At 35.6% G+C, this 27,367-nt stretch overlaps 1 protein-coding gene across 2 annotated transcripts in view; it reads left to right on the top strand.

Annotated features, from left to right (window-relative positions):
* GPALPP1 (GPALPP motifs containing 1) overlaps positions 1 to 25,843 on the top strand; it is a 38,510-nt gene extending 12,667 nt beyond the window's left edge. The window contains exons 5-9 of one of the 2 annotated variants that reach the window (XM_017661958.3): positions 6,529 to 6,660; positions 7,060 to 7,224; positions 10,557 to 10,655; positions 21,629 to 21,847; positions 22,515 to 25,843. In XM_017661958.3, the coding sequence (XP_017517447.1) occupies positions 6,529 to 6,660; positions 7,060 to 7,224; positions 10,557 to 10,655; positions 21,629 to 21,847 (615 nt within the window). In that variant the 3' untranslated portion in view covers positions 22,515 to 25,843. The remainder of the gene's footprint in view (positions 1 to 6,528; positions 6,661 to 7,059; positions 7,225 to 10,556; positions 10,656 to 21,628; positions 21,848 to 22,514) is intronic. The other variant, XM_037002074.2, reaches the window with a different exon arrangement.
* The last annotated feature ends 1,524 nt before the right edge of the window (positions 25,844 to 27,367 follow it).

A 27,367-nucleotide genomic window follows, 5' to 3' on the forward strand; every position in this document is an offset into this window, starting at 1 on the left:
CCACTGATGCCATGACAATAACTTCAAAATTTAGGCTAAGTACAAGGAATCCTTTCTGTCAAGATTGAATTACAAGGATAAATTACCAAAGGAATACTTCCAGCCACATGGAAGACTGAGCTGACATGGTCACACTCCCATCCGCCTGCCCAAATAAAAAGCAATGCTGGGAGGAAACAAAACAGCAACAAAATTAATGCTCAGCCAGGCCCAAAAGAAAGGAATGGAGCTCCGCAGGCGCTAATGACACTGAGTGAATGCAAGGTAGGGCAGGAAACAAGTTTATACAGCAGAGGACAGGGTAGTCCTGGAGAACCAGCCTAAGCCCTTTAGTTGGACTGGTGGGCAGGAGCCATAGCTTCAATCACACACAGAAAGAGTAAATGGAGCTCACTGGATAAAACTGACAGCTCAAAGTATTTCTCTGTCTGCAAACAAAGTACTAGAGAAACGTAACCCACTGTCCTCAGGAAAGTATAAAGAACGTTTGTTTCAGTCTAGGGCCTTGTCTGTAACCTGCTTTCAGACAACTCCCAGAATAAAAAACCTGTCTGCCTGCCTCACAGAGAGGGCAAGGGCATCAGAAAGAAAGGTAAATATGGTAGTATGTTAGCAACTGGAGAATTTGGGTGAAGATAATGGATGTTGTGCTTGCTTTGGCACTATATTTTTCAAAATAAAAATTTTTTAAGTATGTAACACAATTCAATTTTATTCACACTAGCACTTTGTCCTAACTCCCCTAGAGAACAAGCAGGTAGTTTATGTAACTCGATAGGTGGTACCTGTTCCACACATTCTAGCTTCTCCTAGCAAAGAATGAGGGGCAGGGGTGGGCAGGGATTTCACCAGGCCACATACCTGCCTAAAGTACTCTTGGTTTTGAATTTTTGCTTTCTCATTTCCCTTTAATAAAACCTTTTTTCACCAGACATTTCCTTTTGTTTTTCATATTTTCCTTTCTCAAAGAAGGGCTTCTCTTAGTCTTCCTTTCACAGCATGTATACCCAAATTAGGACGTATGTGATAATACTAATGGTTAACATTTGTTGAGCAATTGCCACAAGCCTGCAAAGCACAACATAAACTTGGTATTTGCATGACTTAATTATATTTGCACACTGCATGAACGTAATTTAATCCAAACAATCCTGAGAGATGATGTGTCAACTAGAATGTTTTTAGCTGCAAATAACAGAAAATCCAATTCAAAATGAAACTTTGTCTTAACCTACTTAGTTAAGTAGATTAATTGTTTATATAATTTTCTGGGTGATAATATGGTCTATTTTCCCAAAAGAAGGAAAACATGTTTCATACATAATAAGAGGTCTAGAGATAGCATCATTCTAGGTTGGTTAATTCAACAACCTAAGCTATATCATCCAGGGCTCCAATTTTTTCTTTCTCCTCTATAAACTACACTATTTTAATTCCTCTTGGACCCACCCTGCATTGTGCCAAAAAGCCTGCCGCAAGTTCTGAAATTCACAAGCAGATGCCAATGTCCTGACACAGAAGGAGAATAACTTCTACCTGTGCTCCATTTTTAGAGGCAGGAAAACCTTTCCAGGTTTCCTGTAGACCTCACCTCATGCTGCTTTGGCCATATTTAAATCATAAACTCAAGGAAGCCTAAGCCTATCTGTTAGCCAAGAGGAATGAGAACACAGTGATTGGCTTAGAATTATCAGCATTTCTCCCCAGGAGGTGAAGTTAACAGCTTCCTGAGAAGGGCATGTCTCCAAAATGGATGAATGAACAAAACACAGGGTCCTCTTAAAAACAGAGTAGTTACTGGTCAGAGCTGTTACAATCCCCATCTAAAAGGTAGAACCAAGGCCTAGAAAGGTGAAGTAATGTGCCTGAAGTCACAGGGCTAATACAATTGCAAACTGAGGCCTCAAAACTAGGCCTAATTCTGCAGCCCAAATTGCAAACCAGTAAATTCTATTGTATTTCTGAGTAAAACAACTCACCTTTAAAAAAAATTAACTCATCTGGGACACCAAAATGATTTAATACCTACATTGGGTTCGGATTTATGATTCCAGTTTCTCATTTTCAGTTTTGTGTGTTGGGCCTGATTCTCTGTTTGCTGTTCTATCTACCCACTTAGTTTATGTCTCCCAACATCCTAAGTGATCTTTATTTGTAAAAACTGCAGGCATCATCCTACCAATATGTGTAAGACATGCTGAATTTCTACCTTTATGAAACCATCTCGTTAGATGGAATTAAAAATGCCATTAGCTTATTCCATCATCTTAAACTTTAATGCTATATTGATATCATATCTCTTATAGATTTAAAAGTTTATTACTTCTTTATTTTATTTTATTTTATTTTATTTTATTTTGGTATCATCAATCTAGAATTACATGAGGAACATTATATTTACGAGACTCCCCCCTTCACCAAGTCCCACACACACACCCTGTTACAGTCACTGTCCATCAGTGTAGTAAGATGCTAGAGAATCACCACCTGTCTTCTCTGTGTTGCACAGCCCTCCCCATGCCCCCCTCCACATTATACATGTTAATCTTAATGCCCCCTTTCTTACCCCCTTATCCCTCCTTTCCCACTCATCCTCCCCAGTCCCTTTCTCTTTGGTAACTGTTAGTCCATTCTTGGGTTCTGTGAGTCTGCTGCTGTTTTGTTCCTTCAGTTTTTTCTTTGTTCTTATACTCCACATATGAGTGAAATCATTTGGTACTTGTCTTTCTCTGCCTGGCTTATTTCACTGAGCATAATACCCTCTAGCTCCATCCATGCTGTTGCAAATGGTAGGATTTGTTTTCTTCTTATGGCTAAATAATATTCCATTGTGTATATGTACCACCTCTTCTTTATCCATTCATCTACTGATGGACACTTAGTTGCCATTTCTTGGCTATTGTGAATAGTGCTGTGATAAACATAGGGGTGCATCTGTCCTTTTCAAACTGGGCTGCTGCCTTCTTAGGGTAAATTCCCAGAAGTGGAATTCCTGGGTCAAATGGTATTTCTATTTCGAGCTTTTTGAGGAACCTCCATACTGCTTTCCACAATGGTTGAACTAATTTACATTCCCACCAGCAGTGTGTAGGAGGGTTCCCCTTTCTCCACAACCTCGCCAACATTTGTTGTTGTTTGTCTTTTGGATGGTGGCGATCCTTACTGGTGTGAGGTGATTTCTCATTGTGGTTTTAATTTGCATTTCTCTGATGACTAGTGATGTGGAGCATCTTTTCATGTGCCTGTTGGCAATCGGAATTTCTTCTTTGGAGCACTGTCTGTTCAGCTCCTCTGCCCATTTTTTAATTGGATTATTTGCTTTTTGTTTGTTGAGGTGCATGAGCTCTTTATCTGTTTTGGATGTCAACCCTTTATCGGATCTGTCGCTTATGAATATATTCTCCCATACTGTAGGATACCTTTTTTGTTCTCTTGGTGGTGTCCTTTGCTGTACAGAAGCTTTTCAGCTTGATATAGTCCCATTTTTGCTTTTGTTTCCCTTGCCCAGGGAGATATGTTCATTAAGAAGTCACTCATGTTTATGTCCAAGAGATTTTTGCCTATGTTTTTTTCTAAGAGTTTTATGGTTTCATGACTTACATTCAGGTCTTTGATCCATTTCGAATTTACTTTTGTGTATGGGGTTGGATAATGATCCAGTTTCATTCTCTTACATGTAGCTGTCCAGTTTTGCCAACACCAACTTTTAAAGAGGCTGTCATTTTCCCATTATATGTCCATGGCTCCTTTATCGTATATTAGTTGACCATATATGTTTGGATTAATATCTGGGGTCTCTATTCTGTTCCACTGGTCTGTGGCTCTGTTCTTGTGCCAGTACCAAATTGTCTTGATTACTGTGGCTTTGTAGTAGAGCATGAAGTTGGGGAGCAAGATCCTCCCCCACTTTATTCTTCCTTCTCAGGATTGCTTTGGCTATTTGGGGTCTTTTGTGGTTCCATATGAATTTTTGAACTATTTGTTCGAGTTTGTTGAAGAATGCTGTTGGTAATTTGATAGGGATTGCATTGAATCTGTAGATTGCTTTGGGCAGGATGGCCATTTTGACAATATTAATTCTTTCTAGCCAAGAGCATGGGATGACGTTCCATTTGTTAGTGTCCTCTTTAATTTCTCTCAAGAGTGTCTTGTAGTTTTCAGAGTATAGGTCTTTCACTTCCTTGGTTACATTTATTCCTAGGTATTTTATTCTTTTTGATGCAATTGTGAATGGAATTGTTTTCCTGATTTCTCTTTCTATTAGTTCATTGTTAGTGTAGAGGAAAGCCACAGATTTCTGTGTATTAATTTTGTATCCTGCAACTTTGCTGAATTCCAATATTAGTTCTAGTAGTTTTGGAGTGGAGTCTTTAGGGTTTTTTATGTACAATATCATGTCATCTGCAAATAGTGACAGTTTGACTTCTTCTTTACCAATCTGGATTTCTTGTATTTCTTTGTTTTGTCTAATTGCCATGGCTAGGACCTCCAGTACTATGTTGAATAACAGTAGGGAGAGTGGGCATCCATGTCTTGTTCCCGCTTTTAGGTGAAAAGCTTCTAGTTTCTTGCTGTTCAGTATGATGTTGGCTATGGGTTTATCATATGACCTTTATTATGTTGAGGTACTTGCCCTCTATACCCATTTTGTTGAGAGTTTTTATCATGAATGGATCTTGAATTTTGTCTAATGCTTTTTCAGGGTCTGTGGAGATGATCATGTGGTTTTTGTCCTTTTTGTTTATGTGGTAGATCATGTTAATGGATTTTTGAATGTTCTACCATCCTTGCATCCCTGAGATGAATCCCACTTGGTCATCATGTGTGATCCTCTTGATGTATTTTTTTATCTCAGTTTACTAATATTTTGTTGAGTATTTTTGCATCTATGTTCATCAGGGATATTGGTCTGTAATTTCCTTTTTTGGTGTGGTCTTTGTGTGGTTTTGGTATTAAGGTGATGCTGGCTTCATAGAATGAGTTTTGGAGTATTCCCTCCTCTTCTGTTTTTTGGAAAACTTGAAGGAGAATGGGTATTATGTCTTCTCTGTATGTCTGATAAAATTCCGCAGTAAATCCTTCTGGCCCGGGTGCTTTGTTCTTGGGTTGTTTTTTGATTACCGCTTCAATTTCATTGCTATTAATTGGTCTGTTTAGATTTTCTGTTTCTTTCTGGGTCAGTCTTGGAAGGTTGTATTTTTCTAGGAAGTTTTCCATTTCTTCTAGGTTTTCCAGCTATTACTTCTTTTATATCTGCTCATTTTATATGATAAAATATTTTATTTGTAGGGGGTTATAAATATGTTTTGATAATGTCTTTGATAACAAAGAGCTTCCTGTTGTAGATATATGCTATAAACACTTAAATGAATATCTGAAATTAAAAAAAAAACAATAGAGGGGCTGCTGTAACATAAGTAGGAAAAATACTGGCCTTGATGTTAGGATATCTGAGTCTTAGATACTAGTTTTAAAACCTTGGACAAGTTGTTTAACCTTTCTAACTATACTTCTCTAAACCTAAGTTTCCTCAAAAAAACAGGAATAATAATGCCATTTCACAGTTTTGTTATGAGGCTCAAATGAGGCTTATATACCAAAGTCCATAGTTATTAAGAGAGTGGGTGAGTGGGCGTGACTTAGAGTAAGCCACAAGACATAATTATCTAATTATTTGTACCAATAGCAATTGCCGAAAGGGCTCAGAAAGAAACCACAGACAGAAAGTTAATGTTGAATGCTTAGTGGGGAGTGTAAACAAATGAACACCTGATCCTGGTAGCTTAAACAATAACATGAAGAAGCTGCCTGTCAGAGCTGGAGGACAAACATGTTATTGTTATTCATATTAATTTTTTTCTACTTGAAGGTAAGGACTGTTCTAAACCCTATTGTGCATAGCACCTAACAAAGAGCCTTACATGAAAACCCTTTATTAAAATAATTTATTAACAAATTGAATTCAATTATTATTATACTATAATGTCTTTGTGATAAGGGAAGTACTTTGGAAACCAAGTTAACTCATTCAGGTCATCATTTGTTAGGATTTACACTGCATTTATATTTTAGTCAACTCTGAATTATGAAGGCTGATACAGCTTCTAAGAATGTCTTAAATGTGTGCAACTTATTCTGAAGAGCTTTTTCTGTACCAGGAATGAAAGTTGTTTTAAACTTGTGTCATCTCCAACCAGTTGGCAATAATTTCCTGGAATATGTTGAGAGGAATCATGAGGCCACATCTGTGTCCTTCAGGAAGAGAGCTGAAGTAATTTAATGAGGTCTGCCATGGACATAGGAAGAGAGGTGGAACAGTCCCCACATCATGGATTTGTCATCTCTGTACTGTACACTTGAGGAAGGCAAGGAAAAGGTCCTCATTGCTCCGTGATTAGCCAGCAATACATTGTTTGCTTTTTATTGTCTCTAGGCAATCTGTTTCAGTTAAATTTTAAGTAATTTAGGGTTATTTTCTGTGACCTATTGCTCTGCTGTTGATTTAAAGGTAATGTCTTATTTCAAAAGGAAACAGGTAGCAGTGAAGATGAGGACATTGTTGGACCAATGCCTGCAAAAGGACCAGTTAACTATAGTGTAACAACAGAGTTTGAAAAAAGGGCCCAGCGAATGAAAGAAAAACTGACTAAAGGAGATGATGTGAGTTTTCAATATTCTTTACTCTGAGAAAAAGACTAACTAAAAAAAAATATATATATATATATATATATATATGTATATATGTATGCATATTTATAAAGAAAACTTAGGAACTAGGTAACCCAGAAGCTATAAAAGGAAAAAACTGACAAATTCACTTACTTAAAAATTTCTGCTTGGCAAAAGATAACAAAGTCAAAAGAATAATAAATTAGATGAAAGTATTTGTAACATAGATGACAAAAATATAAATCCTTTCTATTAAGTCCTTTCTCTTTAAGTTTGTGGTTTAAAGCCTCAGTTGAGAAATAGTCATTTATACAGTATTTTGAGCACATGTGCGCACACACACACACTCTTTCTAGACTACTTTTTCTTTTTTCTTTATTTCTCCTAAAGGATTCATCTAGACCAATTACAAGGGAGTCATGGATGACTGAGCTTCCTCCGGAAATGAAAGACTTTGGTCTTGGGCCCAGAACTTTCAAAAGAAGAGCTGATGACAAACCTGGAGATCGATCAGTGTGGACAGATACTCCAGCGGACAAAGAAAGGAAAGCTAAGGTGAGAGGGTTTGTTCGTCTGTTAATTTATTTTTGTCCATATTGGCTCTATTTTGAAGAGACAGAAGGCAGAATAAGGCATAAAAATTTTTTTAATTATGATTCCTAAGGGAAAATATAGAGTTCTCCCTGAAGGAAAATTATGAGGGAGGGAAGTGACACTAATTGCTTTCTATTTACTTACTATTTCCTAATAAACTGTCTAGTTAAATCTCAAAAAAACCCAGAGACATGGATTTATTGACCCCATTTTATAGATCAGAAACTAACCTCTATGAGACCAACCAACTTTTCTGGAATTGTAATACTGGGTAAATGATGAGCAATAATTCCATTCTAGACCTTTCTGTAAGGCCACATCTCCTTGTCTTTATACAATATCATACTATCTACATGACAGTATATATTTAAAAATATCTGCAAAGAAAAACAAAGCCACAGATTAACTCAGCAAGTTAAATGATATATAAGACTATCTCAAAATGACCTTATGTCAAGTACCCTAAGCTTCATGTTACCATCAAGATAGGCAAGAAGCACTTTCATTAATAGTGCTGAATACTGTATGATCTCACTTACATGTGGAATCTTAAAAAAAAACAAAACAAAACCAAGCTCAAGGTTATAGAGAACAGATTGGTGGCTTTCTCAGATGGGGAGTGAGGAGTGGGCAAATTGGGAAAGAGGGTCAAAAGGTACACATTTCCAGTTATAAAATGAATAAGTCAAAGGAATATAATGTACATCATGGTGACTATAGTTAGTTATACTGTGTGGCATATTTGAAAGCAGCTAGGAGAGTGGATCTTGAAAGTTCCCATCATAAGAAAAAAAAATTTTTGTAACCATGTATGGTTACAGATGTTAAGGAGACCTATTTGTCAAGTCATTATGTTACACACCTGAAATTAATATGTCAATTATGTTGATTACACCTCAGTTTTTAAAAGAAGCACTTTAATGAATACATTAATTTACCAAAAAAATGCATAGAATACATTTTTATATTTTATGTTCTTGAATCTTTCTGCTTATTACAAAATACTCCATTGTAAGTTAGGAATTAAACCAGTGTCCCCAGCATTACTCCTTAAATTTACTCCATCTGAAGGCTTTAATTCCCTTTAGATAGCCCTCAAATCTTAAATGCTTGATTAATTGGTACCTTTTGGTTATAGCTTTATCAGTTTTGACTTAAACAGTTCTACATTTAATTCATTCCCCTAACTCTGCTTATCTAGTTCATTAGTACCTAGAATTATGAGGATTTCTATTTTCATTCTGTAACTAAATTGAATGCCTCTGCCAGCATTCTGTTTGATTGCAGGTAATAGATGAAAAGCTCTTTAAAGAGCTTTCGTTTTAGTGGAGAATTGATGATGAAATAGTTTTTCTTAAAATGTGGATAGTATGTTGACACCTCCACATATTAGCACCCTACCCTTCATGTGGCAGAATCATAAGTTCTCTGTTACCTTGAAGACTGAAGGAAATCCGAGAGTTGTAGTACAAAGGTGAGGTGAACCAACAACACCTGGGGCAGATGAGGCACCAAGAACTGGGGGATAGAAGTGAGCCACACCCTTGACTGGCTAGTATCGGAATGCCTGTCTGTGCTTTCTTAAGTGGTGCTTTCCACAAATAACATATTGGCATTTTTATAATTTAACCTTTAAGATTATTTCTAAAAAGACAATTATTTTCCTTGCTAACATGGACTTATTTGTGCCTCCATTTATTTGAGCTTTTTTCTGCCCTTCTGTTCCTCGTTGTAGTAAGTAGTTGTCCAGCCTACAGCCAGACTGGCAGGGAGTGTTCTTCAGAACAAAATGTCACAGAAAAGTGGAGCAAGTGGAAACGAGACAGGATAGTTTGAACTGAAGTGATTTTCTGTCCTGTGACTGAATTCTTTAGATGTGGTTATTCTTTTAAGTGCTTTAAATGTTTGGTTCAGTATTTATAGTGGGCTCATAAAGGCATCATCAATACACCTTTAATTTTTTGTGATAGTATATTACAGCATATAGTACCACAGCCTTGGATTTGTGATACAATCTATATAATATCAGAGAGCTATTCTATTCATTTTTTAATGGCTTTGCTGTTGTGTAAAGTTCATGATTAATTTTTGTCATGGCAGATCTTATCTAGATTTCTTTCTGTTGGCTTCTCTCCACTCATTTTTTTATATTTGATTTCCCAGCATACATCTCCTTATACCACCAGTATTCCCACATTTACTTATATTCACTTTGCTAACATGACGTAAAAGAAGTGAAATTGCTCTTTAGGAAGAAATGGAAATATTATGCATAAATTAGTTGACTCAGATCTGTTATGTCCTCACCTCCCATTTCTTGACTAGATCTACTAACTCTTAATATTAAGTGGTCAGATTTTTATCTCCATCTTACCGTAACGTTATTTTTCTCTTAGTATTTACAAGTAAAAACATCTATTTTCCAAGAAAGTTTTTATGGAAAAGTAAGAAATGAGCTATTCCTCTGTTTTTAACATAAGTCATTAAATGTAATGTTGTTTTAGTAGTACATTATTGGGTAGAAATTGTAAAGGTCCTCATTGGTTTTCTTAAGAAAATAGCAATAGTATAAAAATATGCTTTAAGAACAGTGGTTTTTCAATTGTTTTTATGTGGGCTTTCCTCATTCCTGGTTGGGACTATATTCTCTAGAATTTTTTTTTCTAATTAAAATTTGGAAATTTACCTAAGTACTTCACTTTTCTGTGTACACAATTATAAATTTTTTTTATTGAAGCACAAATTACAATTGTTCATTGCTGGCTTATTTTGTATATTGCTCTTGTGTCCTACAGCTTTTGCTATACTTGCTTATTAGTTCCAGGAGCTTTTTGTAGATTCTTTGAAATTATCTACATAAACAATCATGTCATCTGTGAACAGAGTTTTACTTCTTTTCCAAATTGTAAACCTTTTAATTCTTTCTCTTTATCTTTTTCCCCCAGGAATGATTTTACTAGTATTGAAAATATAATACAGGATTTCTTTTAAAACCTAATTTTCTCTCCTACATTTTGCCATTGTTTATCAAACTCATTTCAGAATTCAATAAACAGATGATTTCTTCCAGTTGACTAGATAAAGTTGTTTTTTTTTCTTGTTTTCAGGAAAATAATAGGGTAGAACACTAACTGATCCCTTAATCAAGTTGACTAATATTTCTAGTGGGAAAGATTCAACAAGCCTGGCTTACTTTAGTCTCTTATTAGTCTGAGTAAAAAAAAATAGTATTTCTTTCTTATTTTTTCTTAATTGTATGGTTCAGTAATGTGCTATCTGTGTTCATTCCTCAGGAAACACAAGAAGCAAGGAAGTCATTAAATAAGAAAGACGAAGAACATATATTGTCAGGAAGGGAAAAGAGATTGGCGGAGCAGGTATCTTCATACAATGTAAGTAAGAATAAAATATATAACCTTTTATTTCTTTTCTGTCTTTTAATGCTTGTCACATTTTTTCTCTGTCTTGTTTCTCTTTCTTTTACATGTCTTCCTCTTTATCTCAGTCTTTTTCTATTTATCTGTCCTGAAAAAATTCCGCTCTGTTGTATTTCACATATATATATATATATATATATACACATACACACACACATACATATCCTTTTGGTAGAGTTTTTTAATGTATTTAATGTAATGTTTCCATTTCCTATTTTACTTAAGTATTATATATCAGAAGCTTAATTCCTAAGGATTAGTAGCAGGTGATCAGGAAGCAAGAGCCCTAGTAACTCCTAGACATCCTCAGTTCATATTTTAAATTATAAGCAGATTTGACTTAAGTACAATTTTTTAAATGTTTTTAAAAGATGGTCCATTCTAAATTTATAAACTAAACAGTATTCATTTAGCATATTATTTCATTATATTGTCTTACTCAAAAAAAAAAAATATTAGGTGAGTGGTCCTGTCCTAAGAATAAATGTAAATTACTTAACACTTCGGGCCCTGAAAGGTGTTCAGGTATTCAAGAAAATTACCTTCTGTTGCCAGTGTGTTAGTTAATAAAAAGTTTCATAGCCATTAAAAATAAAATAAAGTCAGCATGATTTATTGAATATATATAGACCAGTACACAAACAGTGAAACATACATGAAACATTTTGGGAACTGACCAAAACTCAACCCTTATAGGGTTTTTGAAAACTGACCAGCTTAAAAGGCAAGTCTGGACAAAGTTGAAAGTATCACTATCATTCAAATCATGTTCTCTGAATACAAGGAATGTTAAGTTAAAATTTAGTATACTTTAAAAGCTCTATATGACTGGAAATCAGAAAAATTCAGAATTTAGACTTTGTATCAAAGAAGACATATAGAATTTAGAAAATGCCTGGACCTGAATAATAACAAAAATACAACATATCAAAATGTGTGGAATACAATATGAAGTGGCACTTAGGTAAAATTTATAGCCATAATGAGTTTGTTAGAAAAGAAGAACAGCTGAAAATTAATAAGTTGGGCCTTTTTTCAAATGGGCATTTGTACTAAACATACAGCTGTCCTGTGAGTCTGCAACTCCAACCCTAGGTATTACTTAAGACAAATGAAACATGTCCATACGAAGACTTGAACATGTTTTATTCAAAAAAGCCTCAAAAAAGACTTGTACAAGAATGTTCATAGAAACTTTATTCACAATAGCTAACTTTTGTGAACAGCCTGGGTGTCCATAAGAGAAAGTGAAAACATACTGTGTATACAATGGAATGTTAGTCAGCAATAAAAAGGAGCAAATTACAAATAAACATGGATGAATCTCAAAGTCATTATGCTGAGTGAAAAGTCATACATACATAAGGAAGTACATTCGTATGATGCCATTTATATGAAGCACTACAATAAGCAAAATGAATCTGTGGTGGGGAAAAGAATCAGAATAGTGGCTGTTGTAGTGGGAGTGTGAGGATTGATGAGGAAGAGGCATACAGAGTTTTCTGGGGTGATAGAAATGTTCCAGATTTTGATAGGAGTTTGAATTGTAAAACTCAGTGAATGTACACTTAAGATTTGTGCATTTATATAAATTTATCTTAAGAGAAAAAAATTGTGAATATATATTTTTTAATTTTTTATTAAGGTATTATTGATATGCACTCTTATGAAGGTTTCACATGAAAGAACAATGTGGTTACTACATTTACCCATATTATCAAGTCCCCATCCATACCCCAATGCAGTCACTGTCCATCAGTGTAGTAAGATGCCACAGGTTCACTATTTGCCTTATCTGTGATACACTGTTTTCCCTGTGATCCCTCACACCATGTGTACTAAACATAATACTCCTAAATCCCCTTCTCCCTCCCTCCCCACTTGCCCTCCCACTTGGTAACCACTAGTTCATTCTTGGAGTCTCTGAGTCTGCTGCCATTTTGTTCCTTCAGTTTTGCTTCATTGTTATACTCCACAAATGAGGAAAATCATTTGGCACTTGTCTTTCTCCGCCTGGCTTATTTCACTGAACATAATGTCCTCCAGCTCCATCCATGTTGTTGCAAATGGTAGGATTTGTTTCTTTCTTATGGCTGAATAGTATTCCATTGTGTATATGTACCACCTCTTCTTTATCCATTCATCTACTGATGGACACTTAGGTTGCTTCCATTTCTTGGCTATTGTAAAAAGTGCTGCGATAAACATAGGAGTGCATATGTCTTTTTGAATCTGAGAAGTTGTATTCTTTGGGCAAATTCCAAGGAGCGAGAATCCTGGGTCAAATGGTATTTCTACTTTTAGTTTTTTGAGGAACCTCCATATTGCTTTCCACAATGGTTGAACTAGCTTACATTCCCACCAGCAGTGTAGGAGGGTTCCCCTTTCTCTCCACATCCTCACCAGCATTTGTGGTTCTTAGTCTTTTCGATGCTGGCCATCCTTACTGGTATGAGGTGACATCTCATTGTGGTTTTAATTTGCATTTCCCTGATGGTTAGTGATGTGGAGCATCTTTTCATGTGTCTGTTGGCCATCTGAATTTCTTCTTTGGAGAACTGTCTCTTCATATCCTCTGCCCATTTGTTAATCGAGTTATTTGCTTTTTGGGTGTTGCGGCATGTAGTTCTTTATATATTTTGGATGTTAACCCCTTGTAAGATATGTCATTTACAAATATATTCTCCCAAACTGTAGGATGCCTTTTTGTTCTGTTGATGGTGTCCTTTGCTGTATGGAAACTTTTTAGTTTGATGTAGTACCATGAGTTCATTTTTGCTTTTGTTTCCCTTGCTCGAGGAGATGCACTCAGGAAGAAGTTGCTCATGCTTATATTCAGATGTTTGCCTGTGTTGTCTTCTAAGAGTTTTATGGTTTCATGACTTAAATTCAAGTCTTTAATCCATTTAGAGTTTACTTTTCTGTATGGGGTTAAACAATAATCCAGTTTCATTCTCTTGCATATAGCTATCCAGTTTTGCCAACACCAGCTGTTGAGGAGGCTGTCATTTCCCCATTGTATGTCCATGGCTCCTTTATCATATATTGACCATATATGGTTGGGTTTATATCAGGGCTCTCTAGTCTGTTCCATTGGTCTATGGGTCTGTTCTTGTGCCAGTACCAAATTGTCTTGATTACTGTGGCTTTGTAGTAGAGCTTGAAGTTGGGGAGCGTTATTCCCCCAGCTTTATTCTTCCTTCTCAGGATTGCTTTGGCTATTCGAGGTCTTTTGTGGTTCCATATGAATTTTAGGATGATTTTTATCTAGTTCGTTGAAGAATGCTGTTAGTATTTTGATAGGAATTGCATTGAATCTGCAGATTGCTTTAGGCAGGATGGCCATTTTGACAATATTAATTCTTCCTATCCATGAGCACAGGAGGATGTGTTTCCATTTATTGGTCTCTTCTTTAATTTCTCTCATGAGTGTCTTGTAGTTTTCAAAGTATAGGTCTTTCACTTCCTTGGTTAGATTTATTCCTAGGTGTTTTATTCTTTTTGATGCAACTGTGAATGGAATTGTTTTCTTGATTTCTCTCTCTGCTAGTTCATTGTTAGTGTATAGGAATTCCACAGATTTCCATGTATTAATTTTGTATCCCGCAACTTTGCTGAATTCAGATATTAGATCTAGGAGTTTTGGAGTGGATTCTTTAGGGTTTTTTATGTACAATATCATGTCATCTGCAAACAGAGACAGTTTAACTTCTTCCTTGCCAATCTGGGTGCCTTTTATTTCTTTGTTTTGTCTGATTGCCATGACTAGGACCTCCAGTACTATGTTGAATAGAAATGGGGAGAGTGGGCATCCTTGTCTTGTTCCTGATCTTAAAGGAAAGCTTTCAGCTTCTCACTGTTAAGTGTAATGTTGGCTGTGGGTTTGTCATATATGGCCTTTATTATGTTGAGGTACTTGCCCTCTATACCCATTTTGTTGAGAGTTTTTAACATGAATGGATGTTGAATTATGTCAAATGCTTTTTCAGCATCTTTGGAGATGATCTTGTGGTTTTTGCTCTTCTTTTTGTTGATGTGGTGGATGATGTTGATGAATTTTCGAATGTTGTACCATCCTTGCATCCCTGTAATAATCCTACTTGATCTTTTTGATGTATTTTTGAATTTGGTTTGCTAATATTTTGTTGAGTATTTTTGCATCTATGTTCATCAGGGATATTGGTCTGTAATTTTTTTTGTGTGTGGTGTCTTTGCCTGGTTTTGGTATTAGAGTGATGATGGTCTCATAGAATGAGTTTGGAAGTATTCCCTCCTCTATTTTTTGGAAAACTTTAAGGAGAATGGGTATTAGGTCTTCACTAAATGTTTGATAAAATTCAGCGGTAAAGCCATCTGGTCCAGGCGTTTTGTTCTTAGATAGTTTTTTGATTACCAGTTCAATTTCGTTGCTGGTAATTGGCCTATTCAGATTTTCTGCTTCTTCCTCGGTCAGCCTTGGAAGGTTGTATTTTTCTAGAAAGTTGTCCATTTTCTTGGTTATCCAGTTTGTTAGCACATAATTTTTCATAGTATTCTCTAATAATTCTTTGTATTTCTGTGGTGTCTGTAGTGATTTTTCCTTTGTTTATGTGTGTAGACTCTCTTTTTTTCTTGATAAGTCTGGCTAGGGGTTTATCTATTTTGTTTATTTTCTCAAAGAACCAGCTCTTGCTTTCATTGATTCTTTCTATTATTTTATTCTTCTTGATTTTATTTATTTCTGCTCTAGTCTTTATTGTGTCCCTCCTTCTACTGATGTTGGGCCTCATTTGTTCTTCTTTTTCTAGTTTCATTGATTGTGAGTTTAGACTGCTTATATGGGATTGTTCTTCTTTCCTGAGGTAGGCCTGTCTTGCAGTATACTTTCCTCTTAGCACGGCCTTCGCTGCGTTCCACAGATTTTGCGGTGTTGAATTATTGTTGTCATTTGTCTCCATATATTGCTTGATATTTGTTTTTATTTTGTCATTGATCCATTGGTTATTTAGGAGCATGTCGTGAAGCCTCCATGTGTTTATGGGAGTTTTCATTTTCTTTGCATAATTTATTTCCAGTTTCATACTTTTGTGGTCTGAGAAACTGGTTGGTACAATTTCTATCTTTCTGAATTTACTGAGGCTCTTTTGTGGCCTAGTATATGATCTGTTCTTGAAAATGTTCCATGTACACTTGAGAAGAATGTGTATTCTGCTGCTTTTGGGTGTCAAGTTCAGTAGACATCTGTTAGGTCCATCTGTTCTAATGTGTTCAGTGCCTCTGTGTCCTTACTTGTTTTCTGTCTGGTGGATCTGCCCTTCAGAGTGAGTGGAGTGTTGAAGTCTCCTAGAATGAATGCATTGCATTCTATTTCACCATTTAATTCAGTTAGTATTTGTTTCACATATGTAGATGCTCCTGTGTTGGGCGCACAGATATTTATAATGGTTGTATCTTCTTGTTGGATTGACCCCTTTATCATTAGGTAATGTCCTTCTTTGTCTCTTGTTACTTTCTTTCTTTTGAAGTCTATTTTGTCTGATACAACTACTGCAACTCCTTTTTTCTCTCTGTTGTATGAAATATCTTTTTCCATCCCTTCACTTTTAGTCTGTGTATGTCTTTGGGTTTGAAGTGAGTGTCTTGTAGGCCGCATATAGATGGGTCTTGTTTTTTTTATCCATTCAGTGACTCTATGTCTTTTGATTGGTGCATTCAGTCCATTTACATTTAGGGTGATTATTGATAGATATGTACTTATTGCCATTGCAGACTTTAGATTCATAGTTACCAAAGGTGCAAGGTTAACTTCCTTACTATCTAACAGTGTAACTTATCTCACTTAATATGCTATTACAAACACAATGTAAGGTTTCTTTTCTTTTTCTCTTCCTTTTTCTTCCTCTTCCATTCTTTATATGTTAGGTGTCATACTCTGTACTCTTTATCTATCTCTTGGTTGACTTTGGGGATAGTTAATTTAATTTTGCATTTGCTTAGTAATTACCTGTTCTACTTTCTTTACTGTGGTTTTATTACCTCTGGTGACAACTATTAAACCTTAGGAGCACTTCCATCTATAGCAGTCCCTCCAAAATAGACTGTAGAGATGATTTGTGGCAGGTAAATTCTCTCAACTTTTGCTTATCTGGGAAATGTTTAATCTCTCCTTCAAATTTAAAAGATAATTTTGCCAGATAAAGTAATCTTGGTTCGAGGCCCTTCTGCTTCATTGCATTAAATACATCATGCCACTCCCTTCTGGTCTGTAAGGTTTTTGCTGAGAAGTCTAATGTTTGCCTAATGGGCTCCCCTTTGTATGTGATCTTATTTCCCTCTTTTGCTGCTTTTAATAGTCTGTCCTTATCCTTGATCTTTGCCATTTTAATTACTATATGTCATGGTGTTTGTCTTCCTTGGTTCCCTTGTGTTGGGAAATCTGTGCACCTCCATGGCTTGAGAGACTATCTCCTTCCCCAGATTGGGGAAGTTTTCAGTAGTTACTTCCTCAAAGACACTGTCTATCCCTTTATGTCTCTCTCCTTCTTCTGCTACCCCTATAATGCGAATATTGTTCCGTTTGGATTGGTCACACAGTTCTCTCAATATTCTTTCATTCTTAGAGATCCTTTTTTTTCTCTGTACCTCAGCTTCTTTGTATTCCTCTTTTCTAGTTTCCATTTTATTTATCATCTCTTCCACCTTATCCAATCTGCTTTTAATACCCTCCATTGTGCTCTTCAACAATTGGATTCCTGACCGGAATTCATTCCTGAATTCTTGAATATCTTTCCATACCTCCATTAGCATGTTAATGATTTTTATTTTGAACCCCCTTTCAGGTAGAGTCATGAGGTCCATGTCATCTTTCTCAGGAGTTACATTAATTTTACTCTGAACCAGGTTCCTTTGGCGTTTCATATTTGTATCTGACGCCCTGTAGTGCCCTGTGAATAAATATTAAACTATTGTTAATGAAACACATCCTTAAGTACTTAGGGGTACATGTAATGATATCTGCAGTTTAAAACACATCCAAAAAATTAGTATTCTGATCTCATTCTGACATCTTCGTTACTATCATATTTACTTTTCAAATTAGTGATAAGGTATTAAGACTAAACCAACCTATAACTATTAGCTGTGGCAAATAAAACACTCTTTAAAATATTACCATGAGGACAAAACTAAAACCAACAACTAGAATCATAGCATGAATTTTCAAAAACTGCTAAATCTATCCCATTCAAAATAAATTACTCTGGCTTTTATAAATTGTTATAAAATGTACACATTTTTATTAAATGATTGAATTTGGCAAATTGGTCATTGAGTAATTTGATCTCTACCTGAGTTGGCCTTCAGTGTGATCTGTGGTGAACTGACTGCTCCTGGGGTTAGTTCTGCACAGTTTTAGCACTGCTTGGTCACGTGTGTCATCACCTGCAGGTCACACTGACCCAGTCAGGCATGACCCAGCTCTTGGAACCGTTTGTGGCTTTTATCACAACATATGTGAGCACTTGAATGGTTTGAATGATTCTAATAGTCTAGTGGTTTAATGTATTCCTATGCCTTACTGATGTTTAATTTACTAATATAGGGGATCAGTACTTGGAAACCTGTATTTCTCCATTTCTGTTTGCTTTTCGTTACCTTTTGTATAGTTTTGCTTATTATCATAAATTACTCAGTAGTGGCTCTAGGTAAAGTGGCCTCAACACCATTGTTCTTTCTCGGATTTCCTTGCCTCTCCTCCAAACTTTGGTCTGTTTTCTCCAGCTTTCTTATATCTTCAGGCCTTCCCCTTCCAACTACTGACTGTCTTCATTCATCAATATTATCTCATTAATGAGTTATTTTCTCATTAGCAGGAAAAGGAGGAGAAATGTGGAGAAATGGTGCTAACAGATCAAGTTTTATTTACGTATCTACATATAATTATATTTCTATTACATCATAGTTCCCCATCCTCAAATTAACCCAACTGCACCTCTGCTCACTTGACACATGAAAATTTGTATTGTAAGTTTCAGTAGTTACCAAAGATATATAAGCATATTATATTACTTTATTAAATGTTTCACATGGAATCTAAATGGCATAGCAATTCAGTATCATCATCCATTAAAAATATATATGAACAAGTGCTTCCTTAACAGTTTGAAATTTTATTTCATCCTTTTTTCCCCTTGAATTCATAATTTCATTTCTCTTCTGCCACAGAATTTTATCCTAATGGAATTCACTTTAATGCTTGAAAGTCCTTTATGATTATGTTTGACAAGTCATCCTTCTACTGCAACAAAAATATGCACATAAATTGAAATTAAACTCTTTTTAATTTCCTGTGTCTCTCTAAATGTTTACATTTTTTTTTCCTTCTGGACTAAGTTGTAATTTCAGCTGAGCAAAACAATGTAAACACATTGCAAATTTTGATAAATAATTATTAAATATAAAACATAAATTTAATTTAATCCCATAATGAAAGACTTTTTTTCCAGTAGTTGCTGGTCTTTGGATGAATGTTACTTACTTAGTGCTAGTAATACAGGTATCAGCATCAAATATGTTCATTTGTTTGTTTTTGTTGTTAAAAGTGTTATAGTTAAAATGAGTTAAGAAATCATGTTTATACAAGGAAGTAGGTGAGAATGGAATATAGTTTGTTATAGTGATGTCATTCAATTCTTTAAACAATTTCTGAGTTATTATACCTCACAATGATCTATTATAAAATTATTAATGATCTCTCAACTGTCAACTCTTTGGAACCTCCTTCAGTTTTTTTTGCATTGGTCCCATTAATTTCTCATTCTTTCTTTCCAAAGCTACATAATGGGAATGATAACATTTAGTTTACAGAGATATGGTGAGGATTACAATATAGCAAGTGCTTAATAAATCTAACACTTGGTATTTATTGAGTGATTCTTATTTACCCAACACTGTACTACCTTTGTATTCATTAGATATTTAACTCCTCACACATCCAAATATTTAGAGACTACTACTATCCTTTTACATCTGAGAAAATGAGGCTTAAATTATTTGCCTAAGATCACCAGCGTTGAAAGCAGGAGGACCATCATTGCAACCCAGACTTTTCTAAATTCAGAACTTTTACAACTATTCTTCCCACCATATGTATTGATGGCTTAGTTTTTCTTAGCAGTAACTGATATTTTTTTGAATCTCCTTCAGTTTTGTTGAAAACTAAAAATTGAAAAGCACTTGACGTGCAAATCAGTCTGTTTCTGAAAAAAACTGTACCAAGATTTATGAAATGACTGAGAGGAGTTGAGAAAATGGAAATACTGCTAATTTAAATACACTTATTAACATAATATCTTTTGTACATTGTGCTGAAACCTTACAACTACAGATTGAGCTCATTCAATTTATAGGGAATAAGGACCACATAACCTAATTGACAAAGTCAGTTTTGGCTGTCAAGTCAGACTTAATATCTGTCAGAAAGTCTAGCATCATTTTCCCAATTAAATAGATGTGTTAATGGCTATTCCAGTGACACTTGCAAGTGCAAACGTAGGAAGGTAGGTACCATGAGCTTGTCTCTGGATGAAATAAGATGCTGCCATCTTCAACATTTCTTACCAGTGCCTTGTTACTATGCAGTCACTGAGCCCTCTTTACTTCTTTGCTCTCAAGTACACTCTTTGACAGGGCAGGGCCTGGAAGGAGGTGTGGATGTTGGGCAAAAATTGCCCTTCCATTGCCCCACTCTTCAGTATCTGCACTCAGAACATTCCAACAAAAGCCGAAACACATTTCTAAAGGACACTGCACTCTTAAAAGCAATTTTTTAAGACACAGAAGGTCACAAAGCCCTCCTGGGTTTACAGTTCCTTGCTTAGAGAACGCCTCACTCATACCAGTATTTCAGATTTTTTTGTTTAATACCAGGGAGACTTGCTGTCCTAGATGGTATTCTATAGTAAGATTCTGAAAAACCTCCCCTTTGTTAAGTGGAAAAGGGCCATAATAAATGGGGAGACATCCTCAGGAGATGTGTTATCAGGCAAATCAATTTTAAGTAAGGCTGCATGAAGAAGTTGGAAATTGTGGGTGGATAACCTTAAAATTATCCATGCCTTCATACCTCAGGGAATCCACTTTGTGTATCGCCCAGGGATTCATATACCCCAGTTTGAAGGCCACTGGTCTGTATGACCTGCATCTACTCCTGCATTCTACTCCCTGCTTCTTCAATCCAGGACCAGTCTTTCTTGTACTTAATCAGTATTAAAAGGTCTCTACTGAATCTCTAATTTATGAAACCAGTGGCCTTTTCTCAGACCTCTCCTGGATATACTCAAAAACATGAACACCTGCTCCAGCTAAGAAGAAAGAAAATGAAGGAGTAAGAGAAAGGACAAAAACTGAAAAGAACAAGCATTCTCTTAGCGTACAGAATATGCCAGCATATCCTTGCACAGGCCTTGAATTCTGTCACCATGTTGGGTTATTTTTCTGGTTTGCCCCTGATTTTGCTTCAGCCTGCCAGTGCCCTGCCTGCCCTGTCCACCCTTCAGGCTTCAGCGCACCCTGAAGCTTCAGCTGGCTTCCAAGTGAGACTGTAATGCTCTTTCTTTCATTCCATTGTTCTTTATACTCTTATTTTGACAGCTCACATGGTGCTTTTCACCATGGTTATTTAAACATCTGTCTCCTTTCTGCCTTGTTCTTTTATATTTATTGTATAGCATGTAATGAGTAGATTATCTTCATTTTGGTTGAATTCAATTTGCCTCAGATACATATTTTCTTCATAGGTGCTGTCTTGGATTTGGACAGCCCTATTGTGGTTTGTAAATAGCGCTCCTTAATGTTCATAATTATGATTTAACTATTTTGTTTCATGATCATATTTTGTCAGTAATCTATACAAACTAAGATTTTTATTTCTACTCACCTGCTCTCCTTAGGAATCAAAAAGATCAGAATCTCTAATGGACATTCATCATAAAAAATTAAAAAATAAAGCTGCTGAAGATAAAAATAAGCCCCAAGAAAGAACACCATTTGACCGTGATAAGGATCTCAAAGTTCATCGGTTTGACGAAGCCCAGAAAAAAGCCCTGATAAAGAAATCTAGAGAACTAAACACCAGATTTTCGCATGGCAGAGGCAGTATGTTTTTATAAGTAAGTATATTTCAATGAGGTGTATTTTCATACTGATAAACTTGTATTTTTCCAAGTATTCTTATCTATAAGTGTGTGCAAAAACCTATTTCCTTTTATAAAAAAGTAGTGCAAATCTTTTTTTTTTTTTTTTGATAAGTTAAGTTTGGTTTTTGAAAATTCAGCCTTATGGGATAAAAAAATGTGGTTTATTGGAAGACTAGCCCTGTCCTATAATCACATAATAGGGTATTGCTATTAAACATGCCAAAATAATAGTTTAGTTAATGAGAAACATTAAAGGAAAGTGTGGTTTGAACCTTGGGTGAACATGCATGCTTTGTTGAAGAACAAAGAAAAGATGTTTGCTAGTAGTCTTTTTATGTTAAACAAAATTGCAATCAGAAAATGTTCATCACTTTGAAAAATTCTATAAATAAAGGCTCAAAACCATTACATAATTTATCCATAGCCCAGTCTAACAAGGGTTCATAATGGTGTTTAAGGAATTAATTACATAAAGCTGAGTTGAGGTTGCTTCTTAAAATCTTTATGAAATCTACATCATAACTGTATGAAGCCTACATCAGTATTAAAATGTGGCTTTAAGGGAAATTACAGTTAAAATTATTGTCAATACAGTTCAAATTACTTTTCAACTTACTGAATTTTCTCATTCTTACTTCAGGGGCCTTTCCCTGTGCAGTGAAGAAAAGCTGAAGAATATTCTTACCTCTGTCTACCTTTATTACCTTGCTTTGAGTTTCTTAAGATTAGAGGTTACTTTGTTTAGTCTTAAATACAATACAAATTTACCTTGTTCTGTGCGCCCTTTTAAGTCATGTGGAAACTGAAAATCAATGTTTCTTATGTAGACTAGGATTTTATGTGTCTCTGGCGCCTGAGGAAGGGCAGGCTTCCTGTGCGTCAGTGCGCCTTGCAGTCTGGCCTGCGCTCTGAAAGGGGGCCTGCTGGGATCTCTGGGTCTCCTCGTGGGATGTTCCTGCTCCGCCCTGGAGCAAGTGTGTCAGGTCCTTGCAGTAAATCCATGAATTTGAAATTGTTTCAGTCTAAACTGCAGCCAGTGAATACACACTTATTTGAAAATAGAGGGTGTGGAAGTTTGTCTGTTTCCTTAGTTGATTGCTTGTTACTTTGCTTGTTTAGGTAATCAGGGCTTTTCATTTGTTGTTTGGGTTTTCTGCTGTGTTTGTTTTTAAGTCAGAGAGGACCTCTGCCTTATGTCATGTGCTAAGGAAAAATTATTTTGACTTTTCCAAATTTAGTATTTCTAGGCAAGGAAATCTGGGGGTCAAGATATACCGTCAACCATTAGCAGCATGAAATCTTAAGACTCAGTCTCTGGTCTCAGCCAAAGCTTTCTAAGTCTTTAAACTTTGCTTTGGGATGATCTTACTTTACCCATTTATATTTAACAGATTTTAGCTTATTTATTGGAGACAGATCATTTATATCAATCACGAATATCCTTTTTTAAAAAGTAAATCTAATAACCCCTGAATATGAAATATAAATGTATCATAACCACCCTAATGAGAGTATTATAAGTTTGCAGTGTTTTAAATACTGCCTCTTAAAGTACTAACAGAAAATTCTAAACAGTTAAAGCCTAAACTCAAATTCTTTAAGTTTTATTTTCTTACAGATGAATCCTAATTATTCTGCTAATTCTGTGTTCTAGCTTTGATGAAGCACAGGGTTTTAATGGAAGAAGATTCTGACTCCTAGTTCATTTAGGCTTTATGAAAATGGAGTAAACTGTTTGGATTATGATACAAATTATTCTCTTAATCATACTGTACAGTGGTATTTTCTATAACATCAGTGTGATCAGTCACCTGTTCAAAGAGTGTTGCTGTTAAAAAGATGAATTATTCTCCTAAGCAAACTGAAAAGGCTTCTGTCTAAGCACAATTGAACAGAGCTGCCTTTTGACTAAAGATGTCATTGTTAGTGGGTGATATTTGCTGAACACAAAACTGTGCAAGAGCATCTGTTGCTTTCATTTAATTTTGTTACAATTTTTTCCCCAGTGAAAGAAAGAAATGTGATTTCTAGTTCCTCATCCTGATACTAATTCCTAATGTACATTTTTGGGAAATGGGATTTTTTTTTTTTTTTAAGTAAAACTGTGTTCTTTGGATACTTTTTCTGCTTTGCTTGCATTTTTTTTCACTCTGTTATCTTCTATTACTTAAAAATTCTGAAACAAACATGTCAAAATATTAACATTTTCCAAATCATGGTGGTGCATATATCAGTATACAGTATCTTATTCTCTGTGTTATTTTTCGTGTTTGAACATTTCTGTAATATTTGAAAACCAACTTGAGGGGTGGAGGCAATAGCAGTATGGCAACAGTGCCTTCTTTCAAGGGTCTCTGTAGCTAGAGAATTGCTCCGAGGGCGTGTGATTGCCGAAGTCTGTTGGGCTGGCGTTTTTAGGAGTCTGACCAGCTCAATGTAAAAAACTTTTGTTTTGCTTTCTTCGTCTGAAGGGGATAGAGATATTTCTACTTTACATACTTAACTATATCATCCTTCACCCTTGGAGTGTCCTTGACCTTAGGAAAAGGGAGAAAATCCTCTTCCTTCTTCCTGATACTTCCCATGATTTACCACCTTACTGCCACCTCAGGTCTAATGCTCTTTCATGCCATCCTGAGGACAGTTTTAATAAAATATGTAAGGCCACACCAGAGGTTTTTTTGGCCCCTGGAGAGACTAAACCCAATATAACAACATTGACAATTAAAAGAACAAAGTAGTTGTTTGCACAAAGTGGAAAGGTGTTCATTTCATTTATCCTCCCCCCCATACAAAGCCTCAAAAGGCCTAATTAAATGATGTGTCCATCAGTTTGCCAGAAAATTGGAATTATTGATGTTTTCTAATATGAACTTTTTAATTTCGTACACTTCTTGGCCAAGTTTTATAGAACTGTGACCTCTTTTGAAACTTCAAAATGAAGAAGAAAAAAGAGCAACACTAAGTTCAAAATATGAAGCAGATACTTTAATGTTCTTTACTATTGAAGGGACATTTAAGTTGATTGTACCTGAAATTACATCTTGTCCACCTTTCTAAATTGTCATCTCAGATAGGTTTAGATGCTTCAAAGAGTAACCATGTTACTGGTAAGTAAATGGTGGTTTTAACAAGTGGGGGAAATTAAGAGGGGGGACAAAAGTTAAGCGATAGTGGCTGTACCCATAATAACACTGTTTAATCAGATAAATGACATTTTTTTTGTATTGAGGAAAGCATCATAAATTAAGCCCTCTGCCTGCCATGGTCTTAGTAAGTTTTTAACCTTGTTTAGATATAGTAATCACTTAACATTTAATTTATCACTTGAGCAGTCTTTGAACTGATGATTTTATTTTTTAGAAGGTTAAAATTTACATGGTACTGAGGTTTACATGTTCCTGAACAGATTATTGATTATTATGTAAATTATTTGATCCCTGAATATTACAGTACTTTTTGTTTCTAATATAAGGTGAAGAATGTTAATATTACTACTCAGAAATGTGTGATCATGGGAGATAGTTTTTAAACTATTTACAAGAGTCTTTATCACTTCTCTTTTCACTTTTTTCCATAGGAATACTAGGTATTGTTGGAAAAAGATTCTCTGTTGAGTTATATACCCAAGAGGAAGAGGACTTAACATGATAAGCAGTGGTTAGAGTAGCCATATAACATCAATGCCAAATCTTCTATTTGAGAATATTTGTTTTACTTTGGCTTTTGATGCCATCACAATATTTAAGTCTGCAGTTATGAAAAGTCATGCATTTCTGATTATAAAGAGGCATTTTTCTTGCAGCGTAAAAAGTTGTTGAACTCTGGCTGTAGTGTGTACAGAATCATGGAACTGAATGCTGCCCCTTTGAATCTTTTCATTCTGAGCTTTACAATTAAAAGACTGTTTTTAGAAAAGAATTCCTGAGGTGTAATTTTTTATGTATAAATAAAGTTTCATCTATCTAAGAGGTTGTGGTCTTTTATCTTTGTTTTGTTTTAATAGCTTCAGCGGACAATATTGATAAAGAACATTCTGTAAAAATGTATTCCAGCCATGCAAGATCATTGTGGGCTGTTATTGTGAAAAAAAGAGAAAAAAAAAGTCTTTTACCCAACTCACTTGCCAGGTTCTCATTCTTCCAATGTAACTATAAATATTAACTATTTATTTAGAAACACAAGACAGACAAATTGGAAACTCTTAAGAATACTGTGGCACAAGACAGGCTGTATCCTGGCTTATATGAAGAGCGGATTGTCACTTCTGCTGAGTGAATTGATGCCTAATAAGCTTCATTCTTCAAACATTTTTACCAACCAAGTACTGCAGGGCTCAAGATTCTACTGTGTTAATGAAAATTCAGTTTCATTAGACTTTGCCTCCTCTTAGGCACCTTTTAAAATGGAAAAGTCCCTAGGAGGAATGGTTAGGTTGTAAGATCCTTGTTCTGGCTGAGGCTCCGTGAGGTCACCGAACACTCTAGAATATGAAAGGACCAGGGAGTGCAATGGGATGCTAGTGATGAGTCCCAAGCGGGATCTCCCCTTTCAACGATTTTCCTTGGAGGAATTAACCACTTAATGTCACTGAAGTATTTTGAGGTCTTAGGTAAGTGCTTTGGCCCCTAAAGTATTATTTCAATAAAGAACTTCAGAAGCAAGTGAGTTTACTTTTAGATACCAGTTTCTTCATTTGCTAACAAAAGAAAGATGACAGTAGGTAAAAGTAAGTAAAAAAGCAACAAGGGCACATGACTGTTTAGGACTGAAAATATTTCAAGGACCTGTACTAGCATATTGAAAAGCATTTCAAAACTCATTTTCAAGTCCCTCTGATAGCCACCTTTCCACTGTTAGCACTTTGTAGAACTTCCATTTGGTTTCCTTAGGGTGGAGTAATGTAGGCCACATGATAAGGTGTTTAGTCCTAAATTTCTCTTCATGCAGTCAGTGCTCTGAGATGAAAATAAACGTGTTCCTCTTAACAGTGGGCACAAGATCCCCGACTGACGTAAGGAATTCTATTCTGCCAGCCAGGAACATAAACTTTGGAAACAGTAGCCTGTAGTAAGTTCCTAGCCTTGCCATTAGCTGTATAAAGTTGGGAATGTTTCTTAATCTATCTCAGCCACAATCTATCTTAAGGTGGGGACAGTAATACCTCACGGGGTGTCAAGAGGATTACATGAAGTGACGCATTTAAGCAATTAGCACAAAATCCAGCAATAAATAATGGTTGTCATTGTAGACCCCTGGACCCACTCAGACAGCTTTTGAAGACAGACTCATTGATTTCTTATGACCTCAGAAAATTTCTTTTTATCAGGATTCATGGCAGTATGTGATAGAAACCTTAGCTCAAAATAGCTAAAGCAAATTACTTGTGTAATGAAAGGTCCAGAAGGTAGCCCTGCTTTAGGTACAGCTGAGTCTGGAATCCCAAATCATGTCTTCAGGATTCCTTCCCTGTCTTTCAGTCTGCTTTCCTTT

Source organism: Manis javanica, chromosome 9 (genome assembly GCF_040802235.1).
Source record: "Manis javanica isolate MJ-LG chromosome 9, MJ_LKY, whole genome shotgun sequence".
Taxonomy (NCBI): Eukaryota; Metazoa; Chordata; class Mammalia; order Pholidota; family Manidae; genus Manis; species Manis javanica.